Genomic DNA, 26,314 nt, shown 5'->3' with positions numbered 1-26,314 from the left:
GTGATGCTTTAGGAAGTGGGCTTTTGGGAGGTGCTTAGGTATAGATGAGGCCATGAAGGTGGAATCCTCATGAAGGGATAGGGCCCTTATAAGGAGAGGAAGAGACCAGAGCTCACATGCGATGTCTCTCTCTCTCTGCCATGCGAGGATATAGCAAGAAGGCAGCCGGCTACAAACCAGGAACGCTCCTCATCAGACTGAATCTGCTGGATGCTGATCTTGGACTTCCCAGCCTCCAGCATGGTGAGAAATAAATGCTTGCTGTTTTAAACCACCCAGTCTATGGTACTTCGGGATAGCACACCAAACTGAGACAATAATGCTGAGTTGTTTGTTTAACCAGAAGAAAGTGTGAAAAACACAATCACAAGACAGCAGAGTTCTCATTTCCTTCTTTCTATAAGGTTAAATTCACCTAGTTTGCAACACACTATCATTGCCTGTCAACTTCCATCTTTATAACATTTTCTGTGTGGGAAGCGGCTGTCCCATGTGGAAGCAGAAAAGGAGGGGGCGACCAATGGATGCCAAGGGAAGACCCAAACCACTAAGTCATTCCACTCAGGACGGCAGGGGCTGCCTGGTTTTCTGGTAGCTGCATGTCCTGCCTCTCTTAAGACGGAAACACACACCGAGCACAGGTCAAAGCACCCCCCTCCTTCCTCATGACTAGCCCTGACTTGATGTAAAGTCAAAATCTGCTCCAGCCACTTCTATGTCAGTTCACCTACATTCACACTGAAGTCAGAAGAATATCTACCCAGAGTCTAACAAATCATCAATTGACAGACTCAGTTTACAGAGCTGCTCTGATTCTGTATCTCTTATGTATGTTCTTTTTTAAAAAAAGACTTTAATTTATTTGAGAGAGAGCGACTGAGCATGAGTAGGGGAGAGGGAGAGGGAGAAGCGGGTTCTCCGCTGAGCAGCGAGCACAAAGCAGGGCTTCATTCCAGGACCCTGAGGTCGTGACCTGAGCTGAAGTCAGCTGCTTAACCTACTGAGCCAACCAGGTAGCCCTCTTATATATATTCTTGAATAGAAAACAGGAGGATGCTAACTCAAATAATTCTTAGCTAGCCACTATCTCCAACTAGAAGTACAAAATGGGACAAAATGTAAATAAAGAATCAGTTTAATTTGGCAACTAATGAAATGAAAAAAATAACAGAATGGAATACATCATGAATCACAAAAAAAGTAGCAATTTCACCAACCTCCACATGACTTAGCAACTTCCCACTTATTTACTTAATATCTGGAATTTATTATTACAACATTACATTCAAAAAGCAACAATAAAATGCATCGTTTCTTTTTGTGTGTGTTTTCCTCCAAATAGCTCAAAATATTCATACAGAAAGGTTTTTTTTTAATAAATAAAACAAGGTAAGCAAAACCAGAAATGAAAATTAAGATGAATTAGTATGTGGTGTTCAGAGACAAGTGAAAGAAAAAGGAATAAAATAGAATGCAAGCCCCCTAAAGAATACTGTGGCTTCTAGAAATGCTAGTCATAGATTTTCAATAAGACAGAAGATTTTTCCATAAGCCAGTGCTCTAGAGGAAAGGTTCTTTGCTTGTTCATCTCTGTGTGTGTGTATATGTACAGACATAAACACAGATATATGTACTACATAATAAAATGTTAATTTAACTTTATAGAGTATTTAAAACATTTGAAATATAATTTATCAGTAGTAATGTTAAGAAAAGGAAATGTTAAGAAATGCCATAACTCACAAAAAAAAAGCCACTCGCTATTACAGGCAATGATATTTGCAATTAAGCTGAATACAACTAAATTATGACTTTAATTAAAAGGCATTTTCTAAGATGGCACCAACATGTTTAAAATTTAATATATTTTATATGAGATACTGGAGTTATTAACATAAAAATTTCTTTCTGCAGCATGTGCACTTTTTGAAAAGCAAAACATCTTTAACCAATATCAAAATGCTCCCAGAATCCATAGAAGTTTCATTGCATAATAAATTCAAGGAGCAATTTTTTTCCAATCATTTAATACTGGCTCCTACTTGGGATATACGATGGTATTTACATTCATGGTTAATAGTAGCAGAACTGTTGACACACTCTTGTGGCCACGATGCCCGCATTAATTTTAAATGAAGAATGAATGGATGGCTCAGGGGACTGGAATGAAACACACGGCCTCTTGCCATTGGGCCAGTAACAGACGAGCATGAGTCAGCAGATCTCAAGATGTCTGGGTGTAATAACAGTATCTCAGTGGTCAGTGGAAGTGAGTTTGAGTTTGAACCCTGTGCCAGGCAGAGAGACAGAGGCCACACTACAAGTGATGGCCTTTTCCAATTTTGTCTCGTCTACAAAAGTCTTATTACCTGGAAACAACTAACCTGTCAGGGTGAGAAATAGTCCGTCTAAAATAAGCCTGAAGCACAGCAAATAGGATTCTTTGTGATCCTGCATGGTCCAGACTTCAGAGGTGTAAGCAAGTGACAATGGCCTTGCTTATCTCTGCTCCTGGTGGACTGCAGGGTAAAGAGGTGAGTGTTTGAGCGTCGCTGGCTTTACAAATGATACGGGAACTGTGGAGATAGGAAGAATATAACAGAAGCAAAACACGTGTGTGTCTTCTGTTCAAGGAGTTTACAATCTAGTTTGAGAAGTACATTTTGACCTACAGTGAAAGAGGCGCTCATAAATACAAGTGACTCTTGGAACAGGAAAGTTCAACGTGAAGGACAGACACAAGGGTCAACACCAAAGGGTGCGCATCTTCCCTGACGAAGCTGCTGTTGTTCTCATTAGCCTTTGAGTTACCCTCAGAATTAATTCATAAGACATGCAGAAATATTTACAAAGTCGTATCACTTTGTACCCATGGTATCACTCAGATTCATCATCCATGTTACTCAGAAAGTTGCTTCAGATAACTCCAGCCACTTTCAAGCATCAAAGCTATCCTCAAGGAGCAAATACATAGTCGCCCCAGCCAAGAGCCTTTAACGAAAGTGATATCCTTTCTATAAGACCCTTCTACCCTTGTGCAGTACTTGAAGCAAGGGCAATCTATTACTTTGAAGGGCAAAAACATTGACTTGGTTCTCATTATCTCTATTTACTTTAAAATTAAAATATGTCACTGCAGAGGACTATCTTACATTCTTAAGAAGGGATTTCAGAGCAATCACAAAGTATCATAAAAGTCATGCATATTCCATGGGACCAACATGTTCACCATAATGGAAATTTATCATAGTAAGTACTCTGCTCAAATTCAGCAGAAACAAGTAAAAAATAAATAAATAAAAGAGAGAGAGAGATAATGGCTACTTGTATGTCTGCCATATGTCTATTGCCTCAAACATCTTTAAGCATTCTCGCCTTGGTCTTTTCTCCTCTCTCATTGTAAGCCATCTCCTCCTATATACCTCATCTATGCCCCCCGCACTCAAGTCAGAGATCCGAGAGTCATCCTAGATTCTGCATCCCCACATACCCCATTTCTGATTCGCCACCCACTCCTATCAGTTCTGTCTTCTAAATATTTCTCACCTCCCTTTCCTACTCTCTATTTGCCATACCTCTTCCCTGCTTCAGGCTCTCATCTGTGGAGATAAGCAGAACTCTCTAGTAAAGAACCCTAGAAGCTCATTCTTGCTTGTGTGGCAAGGACCCACTGGGCCTGTTTCACTGTCACCCTCTATCAGGAGGAGGGGCTGCACCTGAACTCAACTTCCAGGAGATCCCATGGTTTCCTTGGACAAAAAGGGAGCTGCGGTTTCCCTTTGCAGTGCCCAAAGCCCATAGGTGTTCAGTTTGCCAAACAACCTGAGAAATAGTTGATATCCAAGCCCAGACTGCACAGCACCAAGACAAAGACTGTTGTTATAATTCCTCGGGCGATTCCCACACTTGCCCCATAAGAAAAGCCGAGCAACAGACAGGCCCTGTGGCTTCTGGGGACGCCCTGTGCCAGAGCAGAGCCTCAGTGGGATGAGCTGAGCTTGGGTCCTGTTGCCCCTCCGTGCAGAATGTTGAGGAACTCTGCTGCCATGCACCTAGGATTTCTAACAGGGACAAGAGATGCCACTGTGTTTGCCCCGTCGCTCCCCTGTGGATTATCATCTGTAAAGCCCGTCCCTTCTCCACATGCTCTCCAAGGTCAGACCAGGTCACTTTCTGCCTAAAACTTCCCCCTGTAGAACAAGGGCCAAATTCCTCACATGGTGCACAAGGCCCTGAATGGTGTAGCTCCAACTTTCCTTTCCAGGCTCATTTTCTACCATTCCTCCTCTCCTCTTCTCCATCCCCACTACACACACACACACACACACACACACACACAGGCATTCAACCCTGTGCATTGCCTTCCCACACAGCTACCTGGTAACAGAAACTGGCCCAGAACACAAATGCTTCCTCCTCTGTGAAACCTCCTTGCCCACACCTCAGAGACCGGGGCCCTGCCCCCATTGCCTCTCACTAGATAGCTGTATTATAATCTTCCTGAAGACTGGGTCCAGGGACTGTGCCTTGCTGTCTTCGCAGCCCTTCACCTAAAAAAGCCTGGCCCATGGTAGGCACTTGAAAGTTTGTTGAAGAAATAAGCAAATGCATAAATAAATGATGTCAACTCCTGAATACTACTGATGAGCTTGTTGGCCACGTGTCCTTGATGTCATCGTTTTTCAACCATCTTCAATCTGTTATCACTTGCTCTTAAGTGTTTCACTGAGGACGAATCTGGAATTCCCTCTACTGCTCTGGAGGTTTTTAGATGCAGAGTTGCATAAAGTAAAATTACAATGTGCAATGCAGAATCTCTTCTGAAAAACCTATCTGCAGCTCAGTGTTAGCCCTCAAAGTATACTTTCTTGTACTTTAAACAATAATATAAATGCTTATAGAACTCCAAACATCAACTTAATATTAATGGTAATAACAATAATGATTGCCTTTAAAGGACTTGAAGTCAAAAAATAGCCAAACAAGTTGACCTGCAATCGAAATTTTGTATTTTTTATCAGAAAAACAATTCACTACCAATGACAAATAACAGTAGGGCTACTAAAACTACCTGTCATGCATCTAATGAAGACAGATTCTCTGGCTACCACATATAATATGTAATATCCAGAAGTGCTGCTGCAATTCACAGCTAATTAGTGTCTTGCCATTATGAGAAGTGTCATGGCCTTAACTCTCTTTCCAGATCTACTCAGACCTCATAAGAGCCGACAGCCACGCAAGGATCACAACAAGCCAATTAGCACCCATCCCAACCTTGGGCTGCTGCTTCTCCAGCCCGCCCCAGCATCCATAAATCATGCTCCACCATGAAGCTCTTCTCTGACAGCTGCAAGCCATTGTCGCCCAAGGAATAAAGACAATACTTTTAAGGAAGACGCATGTGGGAAAGACAGAGATAGAAAAGGAGTATTATTTGCCTTCCTTTGGCAGCATAGCAGTCAGCAAAATGGAAGACCATCAATTCAGACTGATTAAGGGGACAACTGCACTGAGAAATAAATCCATAGTATATCTGAAGATCCTTAGTGGTAATCAACAGTCAGCAGTTGGGTGGGTTGGTTGTTTATTTGTTTGTTTTAATGTGGACATACTGAAGACCTTTTTCTTTCCATTTTTCTCTTGGATAGCCCTCCTTCTGGCTAATAAGAAAATTTTCCTTTCAGTAGAATATAATGGTCTGCATTTACTTTGTCCCCCAGTGAATACACAGCAATCAGATAATTTGTGTGAAAGACTCTAAATTGTTTGACTTCATTCAGGAAGAATCTGTAATGATATGCTGGTTTCCAAGCAAGGCCTACAAAGCTTCCTAAATCCATAAGCAAGCGCTACAGTATTCTCAGCACATAAAAGCCAATATCCTTGTAATTTTGCTCTAAGCCTGTAAAGCTGTTTTGTTCCATAATATTCTACTTAGAGAGTGTTCAGAATAGTCACTGCAGCCTGGGCATTATTCAAAGATATGACTCAAGCAATCCTACTTTTAGTTTGTTTTCCTCATGGAAATATTCTTCTTCTATAAGTTTAATGTTAATCTAAAACATTTAATCTAGCTTTTAGCTCAATAATGATTACCTAATTTTGCATAGAAGTACTGGGAAAGCTAAATAGACAAACATGGATGCATTTAAATAAGGGATTCTCTTCTATCTCTTATTAAGGGTAGAGATTTCCAAAAGACTCGTTTTTCTTCCTCTGAGTACGATATTCTCATGGAAGTCTTCAAATATTTATCTACAAGGATGTTCACTGCATCATACTTTATAACCGCAAAATAGCTAAAAATACCCAAAACATGAAATAGAGTAAATGACGACATACCCATACAATGGAAGGTTATATGGTTTCTAAAATAATGATGTAGAAGAATATGAAAGGACATGGAAAATTGTTCACAGGACACTGAGAGGCAGAATAAGAAAAACGCAGCCTAGGTCCACTGTATACATGTGCACACACAAATATGTGTGTGTGTATATGTAAATATAGATATGCATATATACACACATATTTATATTTAGATATATTTTTTCTTTATAAGATGATCTCCATTTATTTTCCGGACATGAGTGTGTGTTTGTTTAAATAAATATACTTACAGGTGAAGCACAGAAAAAAGCTTTCCAGGAAAGGTATTTTGATATTAAAAATATATCTTCAGAAGGTGATATTTTTTATTCTTCTTTGAGCTTCTCTATTTACATAACAATGTTGATATTGCTTTCATGATCAGAAAAAAGTTATTAGACCTAATAAAATATTCACGTATGTCACCTGGGTGTGTATAGGTGAGCCCTGGTATGAAGTCACAGGCTGATGGGCCATCAATTCTAAGTGGCAAATGCCCATCGTGTATCAGTCTTTGTATTGGTTTATTATTACCTTGGGTATAAGGAAGATTAGCAAGGTCAGTGGCACATACTTGAGCACATTTCAAAAATGGTAATCAGAACAGCATCCTCTAAGTAGGGGTGGAGCTGAAGCCAAAAGATTTGAGAACACCATAATAACTTGGTGCAGGAAGAGGCAGGGGCTGAAGGATGGAGCCTCTGAAAACAGGTGCTTCAACATCACTGCCCTTAATCCTTTCCAGCTTCCATGCATCTGCCTCAGTATTTGGGACTACCTGGTGTAAGTAAGAAAAATGGGTGCCAAACACACACAGTCAGGCCTGAGTTCAGGTCCGATCAAAGTTCCTAGGCCATGTGAACTCAGGGCCTGCTTCCCTGGTGCACCTGTGGAGGCTGTCCTGACTTCAGCTCAGTGAGCCAGGCAGACACAGTAAGGTGCCTGGGCATCGTGTTTGTTTGTTTGTTTATTTATTTATTTATTTATTTATTTTTAAAGATTTTATTTATTTATTTGACAGAGAGAGAGACAGCGAGAGAGGGAACACAGGCAGGGGGAGTGGGAGAGGAAGAAGCAGGCTCCCAGTGGAGAAGCCTGATGTGGGGCTCGATCCCAGGATTCTGGGATCACACCCTGAGGCAAAGGCAGACGCTTAACGACTGAGCCACTCAGGTGCCCCCATCGTGTTTAATAAACAGTTACCGCAGGGCAACAGGGATAAAGGAAGGCAAAATCCCTTCCCCCACAATGTTTGTATCTAGACAGAGTGCACACTTTAAAGGGCATAATAGCACATGATGGGCCTGGGCAAAACAGAGGTCAGAGCAGAGCAAAGGAGAGAAAAAGTCTCACATGACAGATGGTCTGGATGGTCTTTAAGAAAGGACGTTCCGTAGACTTGCAACATACACCGAAAAACAGATTCTTTAAAGATTTATTTATCTGAGGGAGAGAGGGAGAGCATGAGCAGGAGGAGGGGCAGAGAGATAGAGAATCTCAGGCTGACTCCCCGCTGAGTGTGGAGCCTGACCCGGGTTGGGGGAGCAGGGTCGGGGGCTCCATCTCATGACCCTGAGATCGTGACCTGAGCCAAAACCAAAAGTCGGACACTTAACTAACTGAGTCACCCAGGTGCCCCGAGAAACAGAGATTCTTGAAGGCAGAGACATGCATGTAAGCACCTGTAACTATTAAAGACAATTAGTAGGTCTTTCTTCCTTCCTAAGACAATGTAAAGTAAACATGTATTTGACTCTTAGTTAGAAAACTACATTTGGCTAAATTTTATGTGTCATGGAGTTAACTAGATGCAATGGCATCCAGCATTTCAGTTCATTTTCTATTTACTGGGCAAAGACAAATGAAATGCAAAAACCGAAACTGTACTAGGGAAAGATCAATTTTGACAACAGTGTAGTTTTTGCTTTTTCCTTCTCATTTCCCTAGAAGCATAGACTCCTAGATCATGCAAAAGTGAGAAAATGCAGCCAGGTCTATATGACTATCATTTCATAGCCAGAGCGCATGTATTTCTTTACAGAGACTCCTATCCATAGACAGAAATTGCTTGCTAATTTCTGTATTACTCTTGGGTAGTTCAGATTTAATTTGGTACTTATTATGAAGATAAGAAATAAGGCAAATTTCAAATTAACTTGTCCATGTTCACACAGCAGGTTCATTACTACAGACCCTCACACCCACACTTAAATCACACAAAACAATGCCCATACCTGAAAGGGCGAAATCTCCTTTCTGGCTTTCACTTTCTCTGATTAGAAAGGCACCAGTCTGATTTTCTGGATATAATAGTTGTTTTTCTGCATCTGTTCTCTTGATTGCTCCAAAGAACCACCTAAAAAGAGACAGATGTAAACTTTAATTAACCAATCAACAGTCATTTTTTAAGGAGCAGGAAGTTTGGCAAGAAAGTATTCTATCAGAAATGTCTGCTATTCTTTAGTGAAACTATTACAGGTATAAATAGTACCTTTCGATACTCGAGATGATTTTTCTGGATGTCTGTAACCCTCACAGGAGTCTTTTAAAAATTATAGAATAGGAATTTGGCCAATGCCTGGTACGACATCCCTTCTCACATCTGCATTCTATTCTGTCTGAGAAGTAACGTGTCCTCCTTCTGTCAAATTCAAAGCCTCCAGGGTAGGCCCACCACATTAGCCTGCTGGGTTCCATGCTCTATAATTACTTATCATCACCATCAAACTTTCACCGCCTCACCTAACACCTTCTAGGTGTGAGGAGGCAAACGTTCCAATCAAAGGATTCATACACTTCACATTAAAGTGTGAACAATTAAAAATAGAGTTCTCTGGGCATTAATTCCTCCCCCCCCATCCATTACTACCCAACGCCACCATAATATGAGACGATTTTGCATGTTTAGGAGGAACTTATCAAATACAAAAGAAATTGTCCTTGGTGGAGAGATGCTGTGAAAAAGATGCTTCCACCTGGGAAGTATCTTCCTAGTGCCACCCTCACTTCTTATCTTTACCCTCCTATCCTGAACATTCCAGAAATATAAAAGTCAGGTACTGAACACAAACGTTTGTGAATGTGACTAACCCCGACAAAGAACTATGGATTTTATTTTATATTTGAGATTTTATTTATTTATTTGACACACAGAGAGAGAGAGAGCACAAGCAGGGGGAGCTGCAGGCAGAGGGAGAAGCAGGCTTCCCGCTGAGCAGGGACCCTGATGCAGGACTCGATCCCAGGACCCTGAGATCATAACCTGAGCTGAAATCAAGAGTTGGATGCTTAACCAACTGAGCCACCCAGGCACCCCGAGAATTATGGATTTTAACATTGGAGCCAGGCTAAGATGTAATATCAAGTCAGTAGACAACAATATGATAATAAGAGGAAGCTGAGAAAACCTGCTTTTCACTGATGACCCCTCTCTCTAGAGTCACAAAGTTGTTCTTTATCATTTAAGATTTTAGGTAAAACATTTATCTTTTCAGCTATCATCTTTAAAAATGTAGACACTAGAAGAGAAGAAACGTAGGCTTGAGGGAAGACATACAGGCTGTGTGAAGGGCTGTAGGCTGAGCGAGGAAATACAGGCCATCAAAAATTGGCTCCAATTGGTTTGAAAGGTCATGGATATTGGGGAGTATGAGTGCACTGAGGGTGATACAATCAGAAGGAAGAGGAGAAAGGAAGTGAAAAGAGAGACATTAAAACATAATTATTACCTTCTAACAAAGGCAAGGTACTTCTTAACCATTTGCCAATCATCAAGTTGCAAATTACACAATATTAACTCTATCAGTTAGGATATGCCAGGTTATATTAGAGTAATGAACAGTGGTAAAAATCTCCATGCTTTAAGACAACAAAGATTTGCTCTTCCCTCAGCTGCATGTCCACGGAAGGCCGCCTGGGGCTCTGCTCTAGGTCTATCTCTAGCTCTACCAGGGCATTTCCGTCTCATGCTTCCAGGATTGCTGAGGCAGGAGTAATGTGGCCAATCACAGGCTGGCTCCTGCAGCTTCAAGCTAAAGCTTCTATACAAGAATGAAATCGCTGCAAATAAGTAATATGTTTGTGCCTAAATGCAAAGAGAGTAGGAAACACAATCGCACCATTTCCCAGAAGGCAGAGAGCTGGAATCATCTGGTAGACTGCACTAACGACCACCCCACTGATTCAACATCAGGAACCAAATTGATGTCCACAGACTACCGTTTATCTGATGGAAACTATGGAAGTCATGGAAACATTCCAAGGGGCTATATAATGAATTCACAGAAAAATAGAAATGCATGCTTTCTATGATTACAGAAATAAGTCAATAGACTAATGGAACAAAAACAAAACAAAACCTCAAACAGACCCAAACACACAAATTAGAGATGAAAGTACAGATTACTCAATAACCAATGCTACTACCATGAATAATCCATATGGAAAAAATTAATTAATGCCACTTACAACATAGTTCTACATAGATTAATGACCTAAGGCAAACTTAAAAACTTTCTGAGGATACCAGACTGGGGAGGGTTTCTTAGATAAGAGGAAAAGAAAAAGACATAAAAACCTTAAGGGAAAAGATTGATAATATTTCTTACACCACAATTAAAAACTTCTACAACAGCAAGATTACCATGAAATAAAATTAAAATACAAGCCAAAGACCTGGAGAAAACATTTGTAAAGTATATAACCAATAATAGGAATAGTGTTCAGATTACATTGAGACTTATAATCAATTAAAAAAAAAAAAAGACGGGGCGCCTGGGTGGCTCACTTGGTTAGGCACCTGACTTGATTTTGGCTCAGCTCATGGTCTCAGGGGCCGTGGGGTCGAGCCCTGTCTTGGGGTCTACTTGGAATTCTGTCCCTCTCCCTCTGCTCCTCCCCTGCACTGGCGCACTCCCTCTCTCAAAATAAATAAATATACCTATATTTTTTTTAAAAAAAGATTTTATTTATTTATTTGACAGAGAGACAGAGCATAAATGGGGGGGAGTGGGAGAGGGAGAAGCAGGCTCCCCACTGAGCAGGGAGCCCGATGTGGGGCTCGATCCCAGGAGCTCAGGATCAAGCCCTGAGCTGGAGGCAGATGCTTAACCAACTGAGCCACCCAGGCACCCCTACAAAGAATTTTTTTTTTTAGTTTTTATTTATTTATTCAACAGAGATAGAGATAGCCAGCGAGAGAGGGAACACAAGCAGGGGGAGTGGGAGAGGAAGAAGCAGGCTCACAGCGGAGGAGCCTGATGTGGGGCTCGATCCCACAACGCCGGGATCACGCCCTGAGCCGAAGGCAGACGCTTAACCGCTGTGCCACCCAGGCGCCCCTACAAAGAATTTTTTTAGAAGAGACAACACAGTAGAAAAATTGACATCATATATAATTGTACAGTTCATAGAAAAGGAAAATCCAATAACTAATAAAAATAAGAAAAGAAGCACAGTCTCTATCTGTACAGTATTATTATTTATACCAGTAAATATTAAAACAATGAAATTTCACACTTTTCAGGCTAGACAAAATTTTAAACTTTCACTTTCGGGTATTGGGAAAAATCTGAAACAAGAACCTTCATACAAGAGGCAGTATCATGCGGTACAACTACTTCAGAGAGCAATGTGGCAATATCTAAGAAGGCTGCACATTTGTATAACGTTCAATTTCACTGCCAGATTATATACCATATGTGCTGAAGGAAATAAATCACAAGAACATTCACTGACGAATTCTAGTACTAAAAAACTGGAAACAATCTAAATGTCCATTGTAGGGGAATAGATAAACTTAGTTATAGATATGAGACAGAATAATACACAGCAGTTAAAACATGAGGGACAAAAGGGAGTTGAAGAATGATACATACCACTATAATGTCATTTATATAAAGTTTAAGTGAACACATAAAAAACACTGTATTTTTATGGGCAGTTGCACCCTCAATGAAAGCTAATAGTTAATAGCTAATAGCATCTTTTTACTCCATTTCCAGAAATGGCAAAATTTCTTTGCACAAATATTTCAAGCACATTAGGAACAGGGATCAAATATACTGATCAACCCGTGCATTTCCTAGATTCTGAGTGCATTGATTATGCATCAGCATTAAAATGTTTGCTCAAAATATAAATATTTAAACCTTTACAAGAATTACAATTTATCTAGCAGATTAAATTATTAGAAGTACGATTATATCTCATATTATCTCATCATTCTCAAGAATAAATTCCATTATATGTTTTATACACATACATTTGTATTTTGTATAATCAAATCTGCAAATGATGTATTTTCTCTGCCCAATATATGTATAAGCAAGCAGTTTTTGTAAATCAAAGATACAGTAATTTTACAACATTTGCAGAGAGGAACTCTGTGGTAATTTTTTTAAAATCCTTTTTTTGTCTCACCAATTTTAGATTCTTGTGTAATAGTTTTGTACACTCACTTTACAAGGCAAATCACACCAGTATTGACTCCACAGTAACAATGAAATGGCCATAAACACTTGACTGGATGCATCAGCTCACTTAATACCTGGAATTTTACGTGGCTGAGCTACCACCAGGAAGTGGATATAAATAACAAACTGTTTTCTGATGTAGTGGGATTATAATGCCATCTTTCATACTCAATGATGACGCAACCACTATAGGTTCGAGCGTGTGCTGAATCATTACAGCATGTGCTGCTGTAGAGACTAATTGGAGAACGATAGCTCTGTCCACCCTCTGCACATGGGAAAACTGTTCCTTAATTTGTGGTCTGAGCCTGTGGCAGAACTGTCATTCTTCTCCGTTCGGCCTGTTAGAGCCCCGGTTGGCCCCATTCCGGAGGGTCACGCACACCCCAGGCCTGTGTGCCCACCACAGCCACTTTTAATGCTGTATTCCATGTGTGCAGTAACCAACGAGTGCTGAGAAGTAATCAGGATATCCCAGGATGGATCCAGGAGAGTCTTATAGGGAAGCATCCAGGGACAGACTTACAGGTTAGTGACCCTCGAAGTGTGGTCCCTAGACCAGGAGCATTGGCATCACGTGCAAACTTGTTAGAAAAGGAAATCTGCAGGCATCCCCCATATCTACTGCACCAGAGACTGTGGGGTCTCTGGGTTTCAATAAGTCTCCAGCTACATCTGAGGCACAGTAAAATTGGAGAACTACTGAGTTATAGGAATAGTAAAAAAAATTTAAAAATATTTATGAGACAGCTGAGAATAATAAGTTAGACTTTGAGGTCTACATGTGAAAATTATCCAATATAAGACACTACACACACATTTTATTGATCTTTTATGAAACTAGTCTTTATTGCTATGCCATACTCGCCATGAAAGAGATCTTGATTAAGAATAACCAAAAAGGAGAGGAGATCCATAATAACCTAGGAGAAGGAAATGCTTCAAGTAGATGAAAATGGAGCAAAAAGCATAATGTCTGTTTTGGATGAAAGGAGTATGTGATTGAAGTCTAAGGTTTATTTTGCAAACATCTATCCAGTATCACCTGTGTAAATTCTGTAGCACAGACACAGAAAGATCTGCAAGACATACTCCTGAACGAAAAAGAGTAAACTGCAGAGTAATCAAAATATTAGTTTTATTTATATTTTAAAAACCAACAAACCAAAACTTTTATGTGCTTACTTCTCTGGAGATTAGTGAGAGAAAACAAAAACGATGGCAAAAAACAAACAAACAAACAACCACTTCCACTTTTTACTCTGCATTCTTCCCCATAATGTGGATATTTACAGTAAGATGTAGTTTTATATTACTTTGCAATCTACTTAAACAGAAAAAAAAATCTAAGGAAGTTAATTAGAAATATGCTATAACAATCTACATGTTATAAGACAGCTGAAGTAGAAACTTTGGCAGTTAGAATTGATAGATACAAGAAAAATCTCAAAGGCGTATGGGACAGGCGCTGATGGATGAGGAGGGAAACTCACAGAAGAGCAAACATGACCCCCGGGCTTCAAATCCGGATGACTGAAGAACAATATACCCCGCAACGCATTAAAGGCAGAGTGCGATACTGAAGAACACTACAGCTTCTCACTGGGAAGGTTAACCTCTCTATGCCCAGATTTCATCATTTGTTAGTGAAAATAATAACTGCCTGGTAGGTTTGTTTTTAGAGTAAAAAAAAAAAAAATGAATGTCAAGTGCTGGATGCCTGCCCGCCCTCATGCTCAATAAATAGCACTTATTTTCAGAAAACTAAGGGAGAAATTATATATTTGGCTTTAGACATGTTAGGTGTGAGGTCATGATGAAACGTGAATAAATATGTGAACATGACCTCCCTTCTCTAGATGTGTTTGTATTGGAAGTTTCCTCCCCGGTGATTTTTCCATCCTGCCTGCCCGTTCTTGACTAGGGCATGCTGCCACCAGGTGGCGGTAAGCCATTTTACTAATTCAAAAAGGCTAAAGCTGTAGTGTGATAACTGGAGGTTCTTTATTTGACAAAAAAGACAAAATTAGTCTTTAAAAAAACAAAAGAATTTATGCATTGTTACTGAATATCAACATTTAAATAATATAGATATCAATCAAAATTTAGGGAAATCAATACGTAAATAGATGTGGTACCTCCAGGGGCACCTGGTTAACTCAGTTGGTACAGCATAGAATTCTTGATCTCAGCTTCCCGAGTTCAAGCCCCACGTTGCATGTGGAGCTTACTTAATTAAAAAAAATAAATAAACAAAATTAAAAAAAAATAAAGATGTGGTATCTCCATTAATATTTCCTCATTTCCTCCTAATAGTCTTATTCTGTCCACTCTGCAGCTCAGTGACTGGCACAAAGTAGGTGTCTCATACACTCATAATTCCGATCAAATGGTGTTAGTTTCCTCTTCCATTTTTCTTAAGTAAGCTCTATGCCCAATGCGGGGCTTGAAATCATGACCCCAAGATCAGCAGATGCATGTTCTACCAACTCAGCTAGCCAGGCACCACTCACCCTACATTTAAGAAAAAAAAAAAACACCTATTCCTAATAACATTTACAAAATTCAACATATAATTTCTTTTCCTTGTGCCTCCCTAACAAGCAAGACAGCTGGACTTAAACCACAGTAGACAGACCCTGAAGAAGAATGAGTTTCTAAAACCAGCCCCAGAAGAATACTGGTATCTTCCCAGAAACTGCAGAAAGGAAAATGGGTAGATCGGCTTGGCATAGCCACCCATGAGGAAAGTAACCTGGGGTGACTGCCCAGGTGGGAACTCGGGGATAGGTCTGTCTTTATTGTTGTCATCACAGACCCATGTTACAGTGGATAAGACCACCTGTCATCCTCACCAGCGTGGCTTGGGAGACATAGAGACAGTACCATTTGCAGAATACCTACAGTTTGCAGGGTACGCTCATCATCACATTTAGTCATTTACCGTATCTAAATCATTATCATGGTCCCTTGAGCTATGGCAGTTCCATATGATGACAGCCCCTGTGAAGTCCCCTTTCCGTCCAGGTGAGCACGCCCCTCCCCCTCTACAAAGTCTCCTGAGGCTCAGCAGCCCCTTGAGCTCACAGAAAGTGAACCCTGACTCTCTTTTACCACTCACATAGCATGAGAAGGACAAAAAAAGCAAATAATGCTCATATGTATTTTGTTACTCATTCCCTCCTTCTCATTTCCCGCATCACAACCTTTGTCCGCTGTATCACCACCACTTAGATTATGGCAATATTTTACTTTCTGTTCTCATAAACAGCTTCTGCTTATTGATCACGTACAAGCAGCCAGGGACTGATGTTACAGTGTTATACGCATTGCCCTAGATGCCCCCGCCTTGCTCAGGCCATTGCCCCTACGTTAATCATTTGATCATATGATCTGATACATCTCACCAATGCATACACATTAATACGTTTTAAGGGTTCCCTTTGCTTATGGAATGAAATCCTTATTAACCTGGAATTTCAGGCCCTCTGCCATCTGGACACGAGCCATCTCCTGAACAGTGTCTTCCCCACCATCAGCTCTTCGGCTCTCACTCAACTCATTCTCTTATGGCCATTTGCACTGGCATCGCTTAAATCCGCCTCCCCAGAATTCCCGGTCCTCAGTGACCGCCCTTCCGGTTTCGCATGTAGCATACAAAAGTTAGAGCTGCTTTTTATTTTTTAGATTATTCTGCGTTCACTTGAGCCTACAGACCTTCCCCGTACAAAGCCTAACTGAAAACACCCCATATGCCTTTTGGAACAGTTAAATAAAATACCTTTTGATGAAACAATACATAGTACCTCAATGTGGACATTTATATGTCTTTCGATTTATACTGAATGTTGAACTAGATAAAGCTTGTGTTTTCATGTAATCTTTTATTTGCACTTGCCACGTACTTTGGAGTGTTAAGCGCTTATGGGAGAAGACTTATCTGCTCTGGGCCAGTTGCAACACAGATTCACATGTTAATTGGCCACAGACCACAGATTCCAATCTGGCTACTCTCTTCTCCCAAAGAGAACATTTGCCTATGAACGTAAAGATCAAAAATGAAGCTGATTTTCCTGTCCTCCCAAACACAAGCATATCCGGGCTGCACACATGTAAAAAATGTGTGATCACGTGATAATGTCACCTTCAATATCTGAGGTATGACTTGCAGTCACAAAGAAACCAGGAAGCTCCTCGCTTGGTTCATTTGATAAAGCTTTTTTTGTTGCTGTTCACCTGTACAGTCATCATATAAGGGGAATTTGGAAGGAACTTCTCTAGAAAGGAAGTAAGATGAACTAATTGGTACTGTCACCCCTGGGGAAGGTGTGGTGCTATATGTTTGTAAGGGTATTATAACCTGAACCCACCTGCCAGTGTCTAGTCATCAAAAGCTTTCTATTCCTCACAAAAAGTTGAAGAGCATAACCAAGTTCAGCGAGGGATTCAATCTCAAGGCACTGCTTTGGTCTCACAACCACCTCCTATTTGTATAAAAGGAAACGGAAGCTAATATTGATTTCTCTTTTAAAATAAAAAACAAGGGTGCCTGCTGGCTCAGTCAGTGGAGCGTGCAACTCCTGATCTCAGGGTCATGAGTTCAAGCCCTACACTGGGCGTGCAGCCTACTTTAAATAAATAAAATACAGACATACATACATACACACATACATACATACATACAAAGTGTGTGAATATATAAAGGCATTTCCAATCAAGCCTGAAATATAAGTGTAAATTTTAACCTGTCTGTTTTGTTTTTATACATTTGTGATAATGTTTGTCCTAGAAACGAGAGAAATATGGATTTAGAGTTGAAAGCATTAATCATTAAGGAGTTTCCATCTTTGTCACATCCAAAGAAAGTAAACGCAATTGATATTACAATGTCTAGGACCTGGCTGGCTCAGTTGATAAAGCACGCGACTCTTGATCTCAGGGTAGTGAGTTCAAGCCACATACTGGGCACGGAGTTTACTTAAAAAAATAAAGATCTATAAAATAACTTGTTCGCTGGGAACGTCCACAGAATGAACAAGACCAAATGTTCAGTCTAGTGAGCTAGAAGTCCATGTGTGTACCTTCTTCTAGATGGGTTAATAATGTTACACTCTATGTCATCATTTACTTTCATTAAATCCTTTATCCCAATTCAGATAGTATACAACTTGAAGGTATCATAACCTTATTACCCAACATGGTCATACATAGTTTTCTGTAGGCTTCATTTGCTAAAATGTATCAGAAACTTTCACTTCAGACTAACTATATGGAAAACAGATGAAGAAGCATAAGAGCAAAAAAAGGGTCTATTTCTTTGCCTTTGAGAATTTTAGATTCTCAAGGGAGGGATAAGAGATCATTTTAACTGAGTAATAAATAAAAAAGAAATGACAAAAACAAAAGGGGCATTTAAGTGCTAAGGGAGCTGTAATCCAAGAAATAAACAACCCAACAGTGTGTCAACAGTGGAAGGCATCTTAGAGGAAAGACACTTGGAATAAGGATTTGGCAGAGATGAGAAATCCAAAAAAATGAAGGACAAGGGCATGGCCCAGGTGAAGAACCAGCAGCACGTCTGTGAGCAGACTGGTTTGGTGGGCAGTGGTGGGGGAAGAGGGTCGACTAAATGAAGAAGAACCAAAACCAGGCCTTTGATGTTTACAGGTGCTCCCACGTAGAAACCACTAACTCCACCGTAGAAGGAGATCTTCGGCAAATATTCAAAAAGTACATTAGGAGGAGGATGACATATTCCATTTAAGATTTAACACAGTAGGGGCGCCTGGGTGGCACAGCGGTTAGGCGTCTGCCTTCGGCTCAGGGTGTGATCCCAGCGTTCTGGGATCGAGCCCCACATCAGGCTCTCCCGCTATGAGCCTGCTTCTTCCTCTCCCACTCCCCTCTCTCACTGGCTGTCTCTATCTCTGTCGAATAAATAAATAAATAAAATCTTTAAAAAAAAAAAAAAAAGATTTAACACAGTAAAGAATTTTGAGTTCTGGTCATACCTGCAAAAATGATGGGAAAATTTGACTTGTTTTTTTTTAAATCATTTAATGAACAAATTTAAGAGATGAAAGTGTGGAAGGCAAGAACAAGGGAGAAGTATTCTACAGGAGGGACACCGGAGAGGTGAGCAGAATATAGAACTAGAAAGAAGTTTTTATGAGGGTCCATGGGTAAACCTCTGAAACTTACTGGAAATGTGTTTTAATGAGTACGTGCATCCTCTGGGAAAGAGTCCAGTGTTTCATTAAATTCTCAATGGTGTCTGTGACAGAAACTACACAATAAGGCTAAGTGGGGTTCTTTTCCCCAGGTTCACGCAAGAGCTGGTAACAAAGCTATAACCCACAGTCTACCACCATAAAATTCCTTCGCTCATTCATTTTTCATTCAACAATTATTTATTTATTTATTTTAAGATTTTTATTTATTTATTCGACAGAGAGACAGCCAGCGAGAGAGGGAACACAAGCAGGGGGAGTGGGAGAGGAAGAAGCAGGCTCATAGAGGAAGAGCCTGACATGGGGCTCGATCCCAGAACTCCGGGATCACGCCCTGAGTCGAAGGCAGACGCTTAACCACTGTGCCACCCAGGCGCCCCTCAACAATTATTTATTGAGCACTTACCATGTGTCAGGCTCTGTTCCAATTGGTAGAAATAGAGCAGCGAAAGGAACAAAGTCCTGCCTTTATGGAGCTCCCATACTCATGGGGGAAGAAAGAAAATAAATAAAATAAATCAATAATTACACAGTGTGTTCAAAGGTGATAAGTGCAAAAGAGAAATAAAATGAAGCAACATAAGAAGGAGAGAGCGTAGATTTTTAAAATCACTCAGTGGGCAGCAATATGGGGCAGATGGAATTTCAGAGGGTTTGCCTGTGTGTTCCTGAAGTCAAAGTAATCAAAATAAATTCAGCTGTGGAGAAAAACTGGACAGAATCTTCGGAAGGAGTAGACGAGTGAGGACCATAATCCACTCTAGGATTGAGACAATATCCAGATTTCTCAACTGCAGCCTGGCCAACAGCTATTAGCATTTTTTTCTAGGTAAGAAATAAATGATATCCTTCAACTTCATTGTTATCACTGATATTTATGGAAATGCAAAACACCAGAAGCTACAAGTATCCTGCAAGGGTCTCCTAGTAGTCCATGTGCGTACCTTCTTCTAGATGGGTTAATAACGTTACACTCTATGTCATCATTTACTTTCATTAAATCCTTTATCCCAAATCAGATAGTATACAACTTTCTTTAGCCAAAGAAAAATGAGCCATCTCTTCACCAGGAAGAGTACCCTTTTATAAAAAATAACCATATATAGAATAGAAATAATATTTCTGATTATAAAGGAATCATTGAGGTTGGGTTTCTTTATAGATATCTCTTAAATCCATATAAAAATCAAAATGTTTAAGTGAAATTGTCTTTCACATTTGGCAAACACAATGAAAAACAAAATCTATTCTTTTTTTTTTTAAAGATTTTATTTATTTGACAGAGATAGAGACAGCCAGCGAGAGAGGGAACATAAGCAGGGGGAGTGGGAGAGGAAGAAGCAGGCTCATAGCAGAGGAGCCTGATGTGGGGCTCGATCCCATAACGCCGGGATCACGCCCTGAGTCGAAGGCAGACGCTTAACCGCTATGCCACCCAGGCGCCCCCAAAATCTATTCTCTTAACCTACACGTGGCACGGAGATACACACATATATGCAGATGTGGACGTATGGGGGGTGTGTATATGTGTAGATGTGTACCCACCGCTACCATCACAGATATGCACTAGTTTCACTCACTTTTTAGGGTTTAAATGAAGCAGGTGTCCCAAGGCAGGTAAGAGGGGAGATAGAGTCCACAAAGGTCAGAATGGGCATACACATTCTCTTTTTCTTTTCCTTTCTTTTTAATAATTTGATCCTGTGCACCCAGCTACGAACTAAACATTGCTATCATTAATAATTATCAATAATCACACTGGTATGAATAACTGAAGTGTTTATAATCTATGTAAATGCCCCCACTGGACTCCGAAATGGCAGAAGCCAAACCTATCCACAAAGCAGCTTGTTCCTGTCAAAAGGAAAGCCAGAAACAGTGCCAGAAAATACACCTTTCGTTTTCAGTGTCAACAAGCTATTTGTCAGGAAACAAAAGGAAGGTTCTGCCAGCACACTGGTGGATTTTCCTGAAACCTGAAAATTAGTTCTCTGCTTGTTTTTGCTTAGAATTAGAGGAAAGCACCGTTGCACAAGTATTTTACAGCCTCACTCCTCGGAACTGCTATAGGGAAAGGCTGTGTCCCTCCCCACCCACTGCGCCACACTTCTTAACCTCCTCTAGGGCTTCAGTTCTCAAACTTCAGTTTGCTAAGAAAGCCCAGGAAAGTGTGTGCAAGGCAAATACTCCCAACTCGGAGGTGGGGCTCCGGATGCTGCAGGTTCCCACGTGCCCCAGAGAATTCTGAGACTGGGAACCCGGCACTGAGTTTTGAAAAGCACAGCTGCTCTTTGAAGGGAAAGACTTTCTCTCCTGTTTGCCATCACCCACTCCAAACCCTGGTTCTCGCTGGGCCACTCTGCCCCACACCAGACTCCACTCTCTTATTTTCATCCCAACCGAGAGATTATAAATTCAGTCCAAACTTTGCGTAGAATTTGTGGAGAGCAAAGTACAATCTAGAGTAACAAGTTCAAATACATCAGAAATCTCTGTTCCTCGAAATTTAGTAACAACTGCCCTGAAGAGGGAATTTCCCAAAAACGCTCTTTTCCGTCAGGTCCAGAGCCCCCTGCCAGGTTGCTAAGGCCCCTCTCCCCTGCCCCTCTCCTCTGGAGCAGGCTTTTATGAACTACCCCTGATTTTACATGCAAAGCAATTTAGTTCTTAATCTCACCCCCTTTCCGACTAGCATTCTGGGCTTTCCGATGTATACTCCAACAGGAGTTCAATTGTTTTGCTCCAGAAAGGCCCATCCATTCCAGGTCTTGATTCCCAACAACACAAACAACCAGAGCTTTGAAAACGGAATTGCCTTTAGCAAGATAAATCCTTGGGCAGAGCACCTCTCACACCATTCTTCACAGCAGAGAGTAACGAAAGAATTACGCATACTCTTGCTGTCAAAAACAAGTCCACATCTGAGGATAAGGGTGAAGGGGCTGAGTTGGTTTTTTTTTTTTCAGTTATATTTATGTTTTCAAGAATGTAGTTTTATTAAAATTATGAATTTCTTGAACTAGGTTAAAATATTTGCTCTCTCAAACTGTCTTCAGAAGAGGATAAACTCAGGGACACCTGGGTGGCTCAGCTGGTTAAGTGTCTGCTTTTGGCTCAGGTCATGATCCCTGGGTCCTGGGATGGAGCTCCCCCCACTCCCGTCCACGGGGTGTCTGCTTCTCCCTTTTTGCCCCTCCCCCCAGCTCTTGCTCTCTGTCTTTATCTCAAATAAATTAAAAAATATATTTTTTTTAAAAAAAGAGGGCAAACTCTAACGATACACAAAGTAAATATTATTTGTAAGTAGCATGTGAACTATTTATGTGCAAGTTTGTGTTCAGAGAAACTGAAGTATGTCCTGCCTCAATGGCCACCTTAATAATTAGCAAATTGCAATTAAGTAAGTTTTGTTCTATAATTTTGTTAATACAAAAAATTATTCAGGGACAAAAACGCTACCTTCTTCATCTGGGATTAATTGAAGAAAGAACTCAGTGAAACACACAATGTATGGTAAATTCTGACTTACCAAGTTGTGACCCAGAGAAGAGATTTTTTTAAATCTTATAGATTTGAAAAGACTGCTCTTGGGATGAAAGCACAGGACAGGAACAGCCTAGAGCGTTGGAATTGGGACCCGCAAGTAAGCCTGAGAATCAGGTTTTCCTAAGACTGAGTGATGATAGATTCATTACATACCAGAGTTCCCTTTCCTTAACTCCTCAACCTCTTATTATCTGCAGAGCAGGTGAGACAGAACACACTGTTCCTTTCCTTCACACCCCTTTCCTTGGATTCCTCTTTTTGGTATTATTTGATTAATTCCTACTTCCCAACTATACTTGGAAGCTCCAACAGCAAAACCCTATCGTTTTGCTCATTACTGCAATTCCCAGAGTCTAGCACAGCACCGGAAATTACACATGCTCTCAACAAATACCTTTGAATGGATACATGAATGAGTTAACAAATGATTGCTTGGGGACGTGAGTCTCACTGTTAAACATTAAAGCTGACCAAATAACTCTAAAAACACAGGACAAGAATATAGAGAGAATCATCTGAGGATTTGGAACAGAGGGTGAAAGAAGTCAGATTTTATGAGTCATCAATATCCTCATAGCCAATCAAATGATCACAGTCCTATAAGGAAGCTGATAGTAATAATAATCACAGTAAGACAAACATTTGGATTCCACTTCATAATTCCCAGTGTCATCATCGACATTATGGCACTCATTCTCATGGCAAATCTGGGGTCATCAGAGCAGGGGCTTCGGTAGCTCCCCTTTGCGGTGTGAGGAACTAGAGCTTCGAGAAGAGTTAGGTAAGCAGCGCCTGTGTGTAGGCAGATGTGCAAGGCACGTACATGTGACCTCTCCACAATTGTGCCGAATGTGCAGTGGGACATATGGAGTTGTCTTCACATCATAATTCCACTCTACAGAGCGGGTCAGAAATATAAAGAAACCATGGCAGAAAGAGGGACACCAGGTTGAAAACATTATAAATAGGTATTCAAGATAGTTTCACTTGGGACGCCTGGGTGGCTCAGTCAGTTAAGCATCTGCCTTCAGCTCAGGTCATGATCCCAGGATCCTGGAATCGAGCCCCACGTCGGGGTCGGGCTCGGGCTCCCTGCTCGGCAGGGAGTCTGCTTTTCCCTCTGCCTTTCCCCTCACTTATGTTCTCTCTAGCTCCCTCTCTCTTTCTCTCTCTCTCAAATAAATAAATAAAATCTTTAAAATAAAATAGTTTCACCTAAATTCATAGAAAACTACCCCACAATGTGACCATAATAAAAAAAAATAGGATTTGGAGGGCACACTCCTTTCATTGTGAGTCGATAAGCTCTCTTTTATAATATCTCTCAGACGGAATGCTGAACAGAGTAAACCATTGGTTTGCACTAATGTAACAAGTCATATAACTTCATTTCTCATTTTTAAATTTCTTTCCAACTTCACTGATTTTCCAGAAAAAAGAAAACCATGAGAAGATTTATCCTTTATTCTCTTTAACATTTTGCCTGAAAAAATATGTACAACACAAAGGATGGATCAATTTCAATAGGTAATAAGCACCAAATTTGTTTCTAAAAATGTTCCCATAGAATAACAAAATATACTTTTATGAAGTCAAACACTAATTCCTGTTTGTTATTTAGAGATAGGCTTGGTTGCACAAGGATCAAAATTTGAAAATGAAAAGCAAAATAAGATTCCAATAAATATTTCAATAAGTAAAGCAATCCCCAAATTACAGATATTACAAATAATGAATTATGAAGCTTAAAGCAGTTTTTTCAAACTGTCAACAAAAAATGAGATCAAACATTTCAAAAGTAAGATCAAATTATCATTTATTCTTTACATAGAAAATGGTATCATAAAATCACTGTCACATCAAGAGTCAATCAAAGAAAATGAGTCAAAAATATAGGGGAAAAATTATATAGAAGGCAGTTCATTAATATTTCACTATGGTTATGTTTACTATTTGTCAGCTTCTTTAAATAATTTGTAGTGATTTCTTCTGTTCTAAATATCCCCCCTTTTTTTTTAAGATTTTATTTATTTATTTGTCAGAGAGAGAGTGAGAGAGAAAGAGAGCACAAGCAGCAGGAGCGGCAGGCAGAGGGAGAAGCAGGCTCCCCGCTGAGCAAAATGCCCAATGCAGAACTGGATCCCAAGACCCTGGGTTCATGACCTGAGCTGAAGGCAGACACTTAACCTTCTGAGCCACCCAGGAGTCCCTAAATATCCCCTTTCTTACCAAATTCTGTTCACATACTTTTGTACTCTTTTTCTTAAAGAGAACCTTCCCCTCCAAACCATATTAGCTGTAGGCCCATGAAACCAAGATCGATTCACGTTTGGAAATATTTTCTTAGATAGGAAATCTCAATGACAAGACACAATATTCCCATCTCCTCGAGTTTCCATACATGCATTCACAGTAGAGATTATTAAACTTTCCATTCATATTCCAAAGTGGAGAGAATAGTATAATGACCCACTTTTATTCAACATCCAACTTCAATAATTATCAACATGTTTCTGATCTTATTTCTTACTATATATTTAATTGATCTGCATTAACGTGGTTTCCAAATCTTAGTTGGAAAACTGGAGTGAAAAAAAAGTACTAAATGATTTCATGTTCATTTTTTAAAATGATATTTTATGCTCAATTAATTTTTAAAATCAGATTCTCATTCTTTAGAAACTAAAAGGGTGGTTTTTAAAATGTTTCAAATGCTGAGAAACATTGCATCTAAAAGGAAAAACACTACAATAAACACTTATTGAAGTCTACAATAAACTATAGGAATAATAATAAAAAAAGACAATATGCTTGCTTACAAGTTTACATTACAACTGGAAAACACACATGTAGACCAGTATAAAAAGAAAATACAAAAGTCAAAAAATATAAGCTACCTAACCATACCATCCATCATTTTGAAGTCAGATAACTGAACAAATATATTTTAAAAGAAATGTATTGTGAGGAAATGTTTCATAATTGACATGTATGTGGTCAATACGTCAATGGTGCAGACAAAATTTCACATATAACAGCTAATAAGGCAGAGACTATGAAAAAAAGACCTATGCAGTGTAATTGCCTGAAAAATATAGCTATACTTCTACCTCCACATTAAAGTGCTATTTTTAGGAGTTTGGTTTGACAAGGATTTTCCGCCTCATAATTTCTCTATGTGCCTCAATCTTCATGCCCTTCATATGTAATTAACTGAGATTAAATTTACAAGAATAGTCATTTAACTTTTTTTTAAATCCCTTGATAACAAAAATAAGATTGCAAAATCTGTTCAACATAGATTTACTAAGTATACAGTAATGCAAATCTTTCTATTGCTTTTCAAAACCACACCAGATATTCCCTTTAAAGGAACAAAAAAACAGAAGAACAAATTAAACCTAAAAGACACAGAAGAAAAGAAGCAATAAAACAACAGTGGAAATTGGTCAAATAAAAAAGAAAAATATAAAAAATCCACAAGGACAAAAATTGATTTTTTGAAATGATTAATAAGAGGTATAAGCCTCTAGCAACATTATTCAAGAAAAAAAATAAAAAACAAGTTGTCAATATCTGCAATTAAAGAGGGGACCATCACAGATTCCCACAGATATTAAAATAACAATAAAGGAATATTGTTAACAACTATATGCCAATAATTTTTACAACTTGGATGAAACAGACATGTCC

General features: G+C 39.7%; 1 protein-coding gene across 2 annotated transcripts in view; it reads right to left on the bottom strand.

Moving 5' to 3' along the window:
- FRK (fyn related Src family tyrosine kinase) overlaps positions 1–26,314 on the bottom strand; it is a 137,841-nt gene that overhangs the window by 37,992 nt on the left and 73,535 nt on the right. For both annotated transcript variants that reach the window (XM_044380340.3, XM_026489246.4), the window contains one exon: positions 8,607–8,728. In XM_044380340.3, coding sequence (XP_044236275.1) covers positions 8,607–8,728 — 122 coding nt within the window. The remainder of the gene's footprint in view (positions 1–8,606; positions 8,729–26,314) is intronic.

Source organism: Ursus arctos, unplaced genomic scaffold (assembly GCF_023065955.2).
Source record: "Ursus arctos isolate Adak ecotype North America unplaced genomic scaffold, UrsArc2.0 scaffold_13, whole genome shotgun sequence".
Classification (NCBI taxonomy): Eukaryota; Metazoa; Chordata; class Mammalia; order Carnivora; family Ursidae; genus Ursus; species Ursus arctos.
Note: the sequence above shows the minus strand (reverse complement) of the source record. Positions and strands in the feature narration are given on the sequence as shown.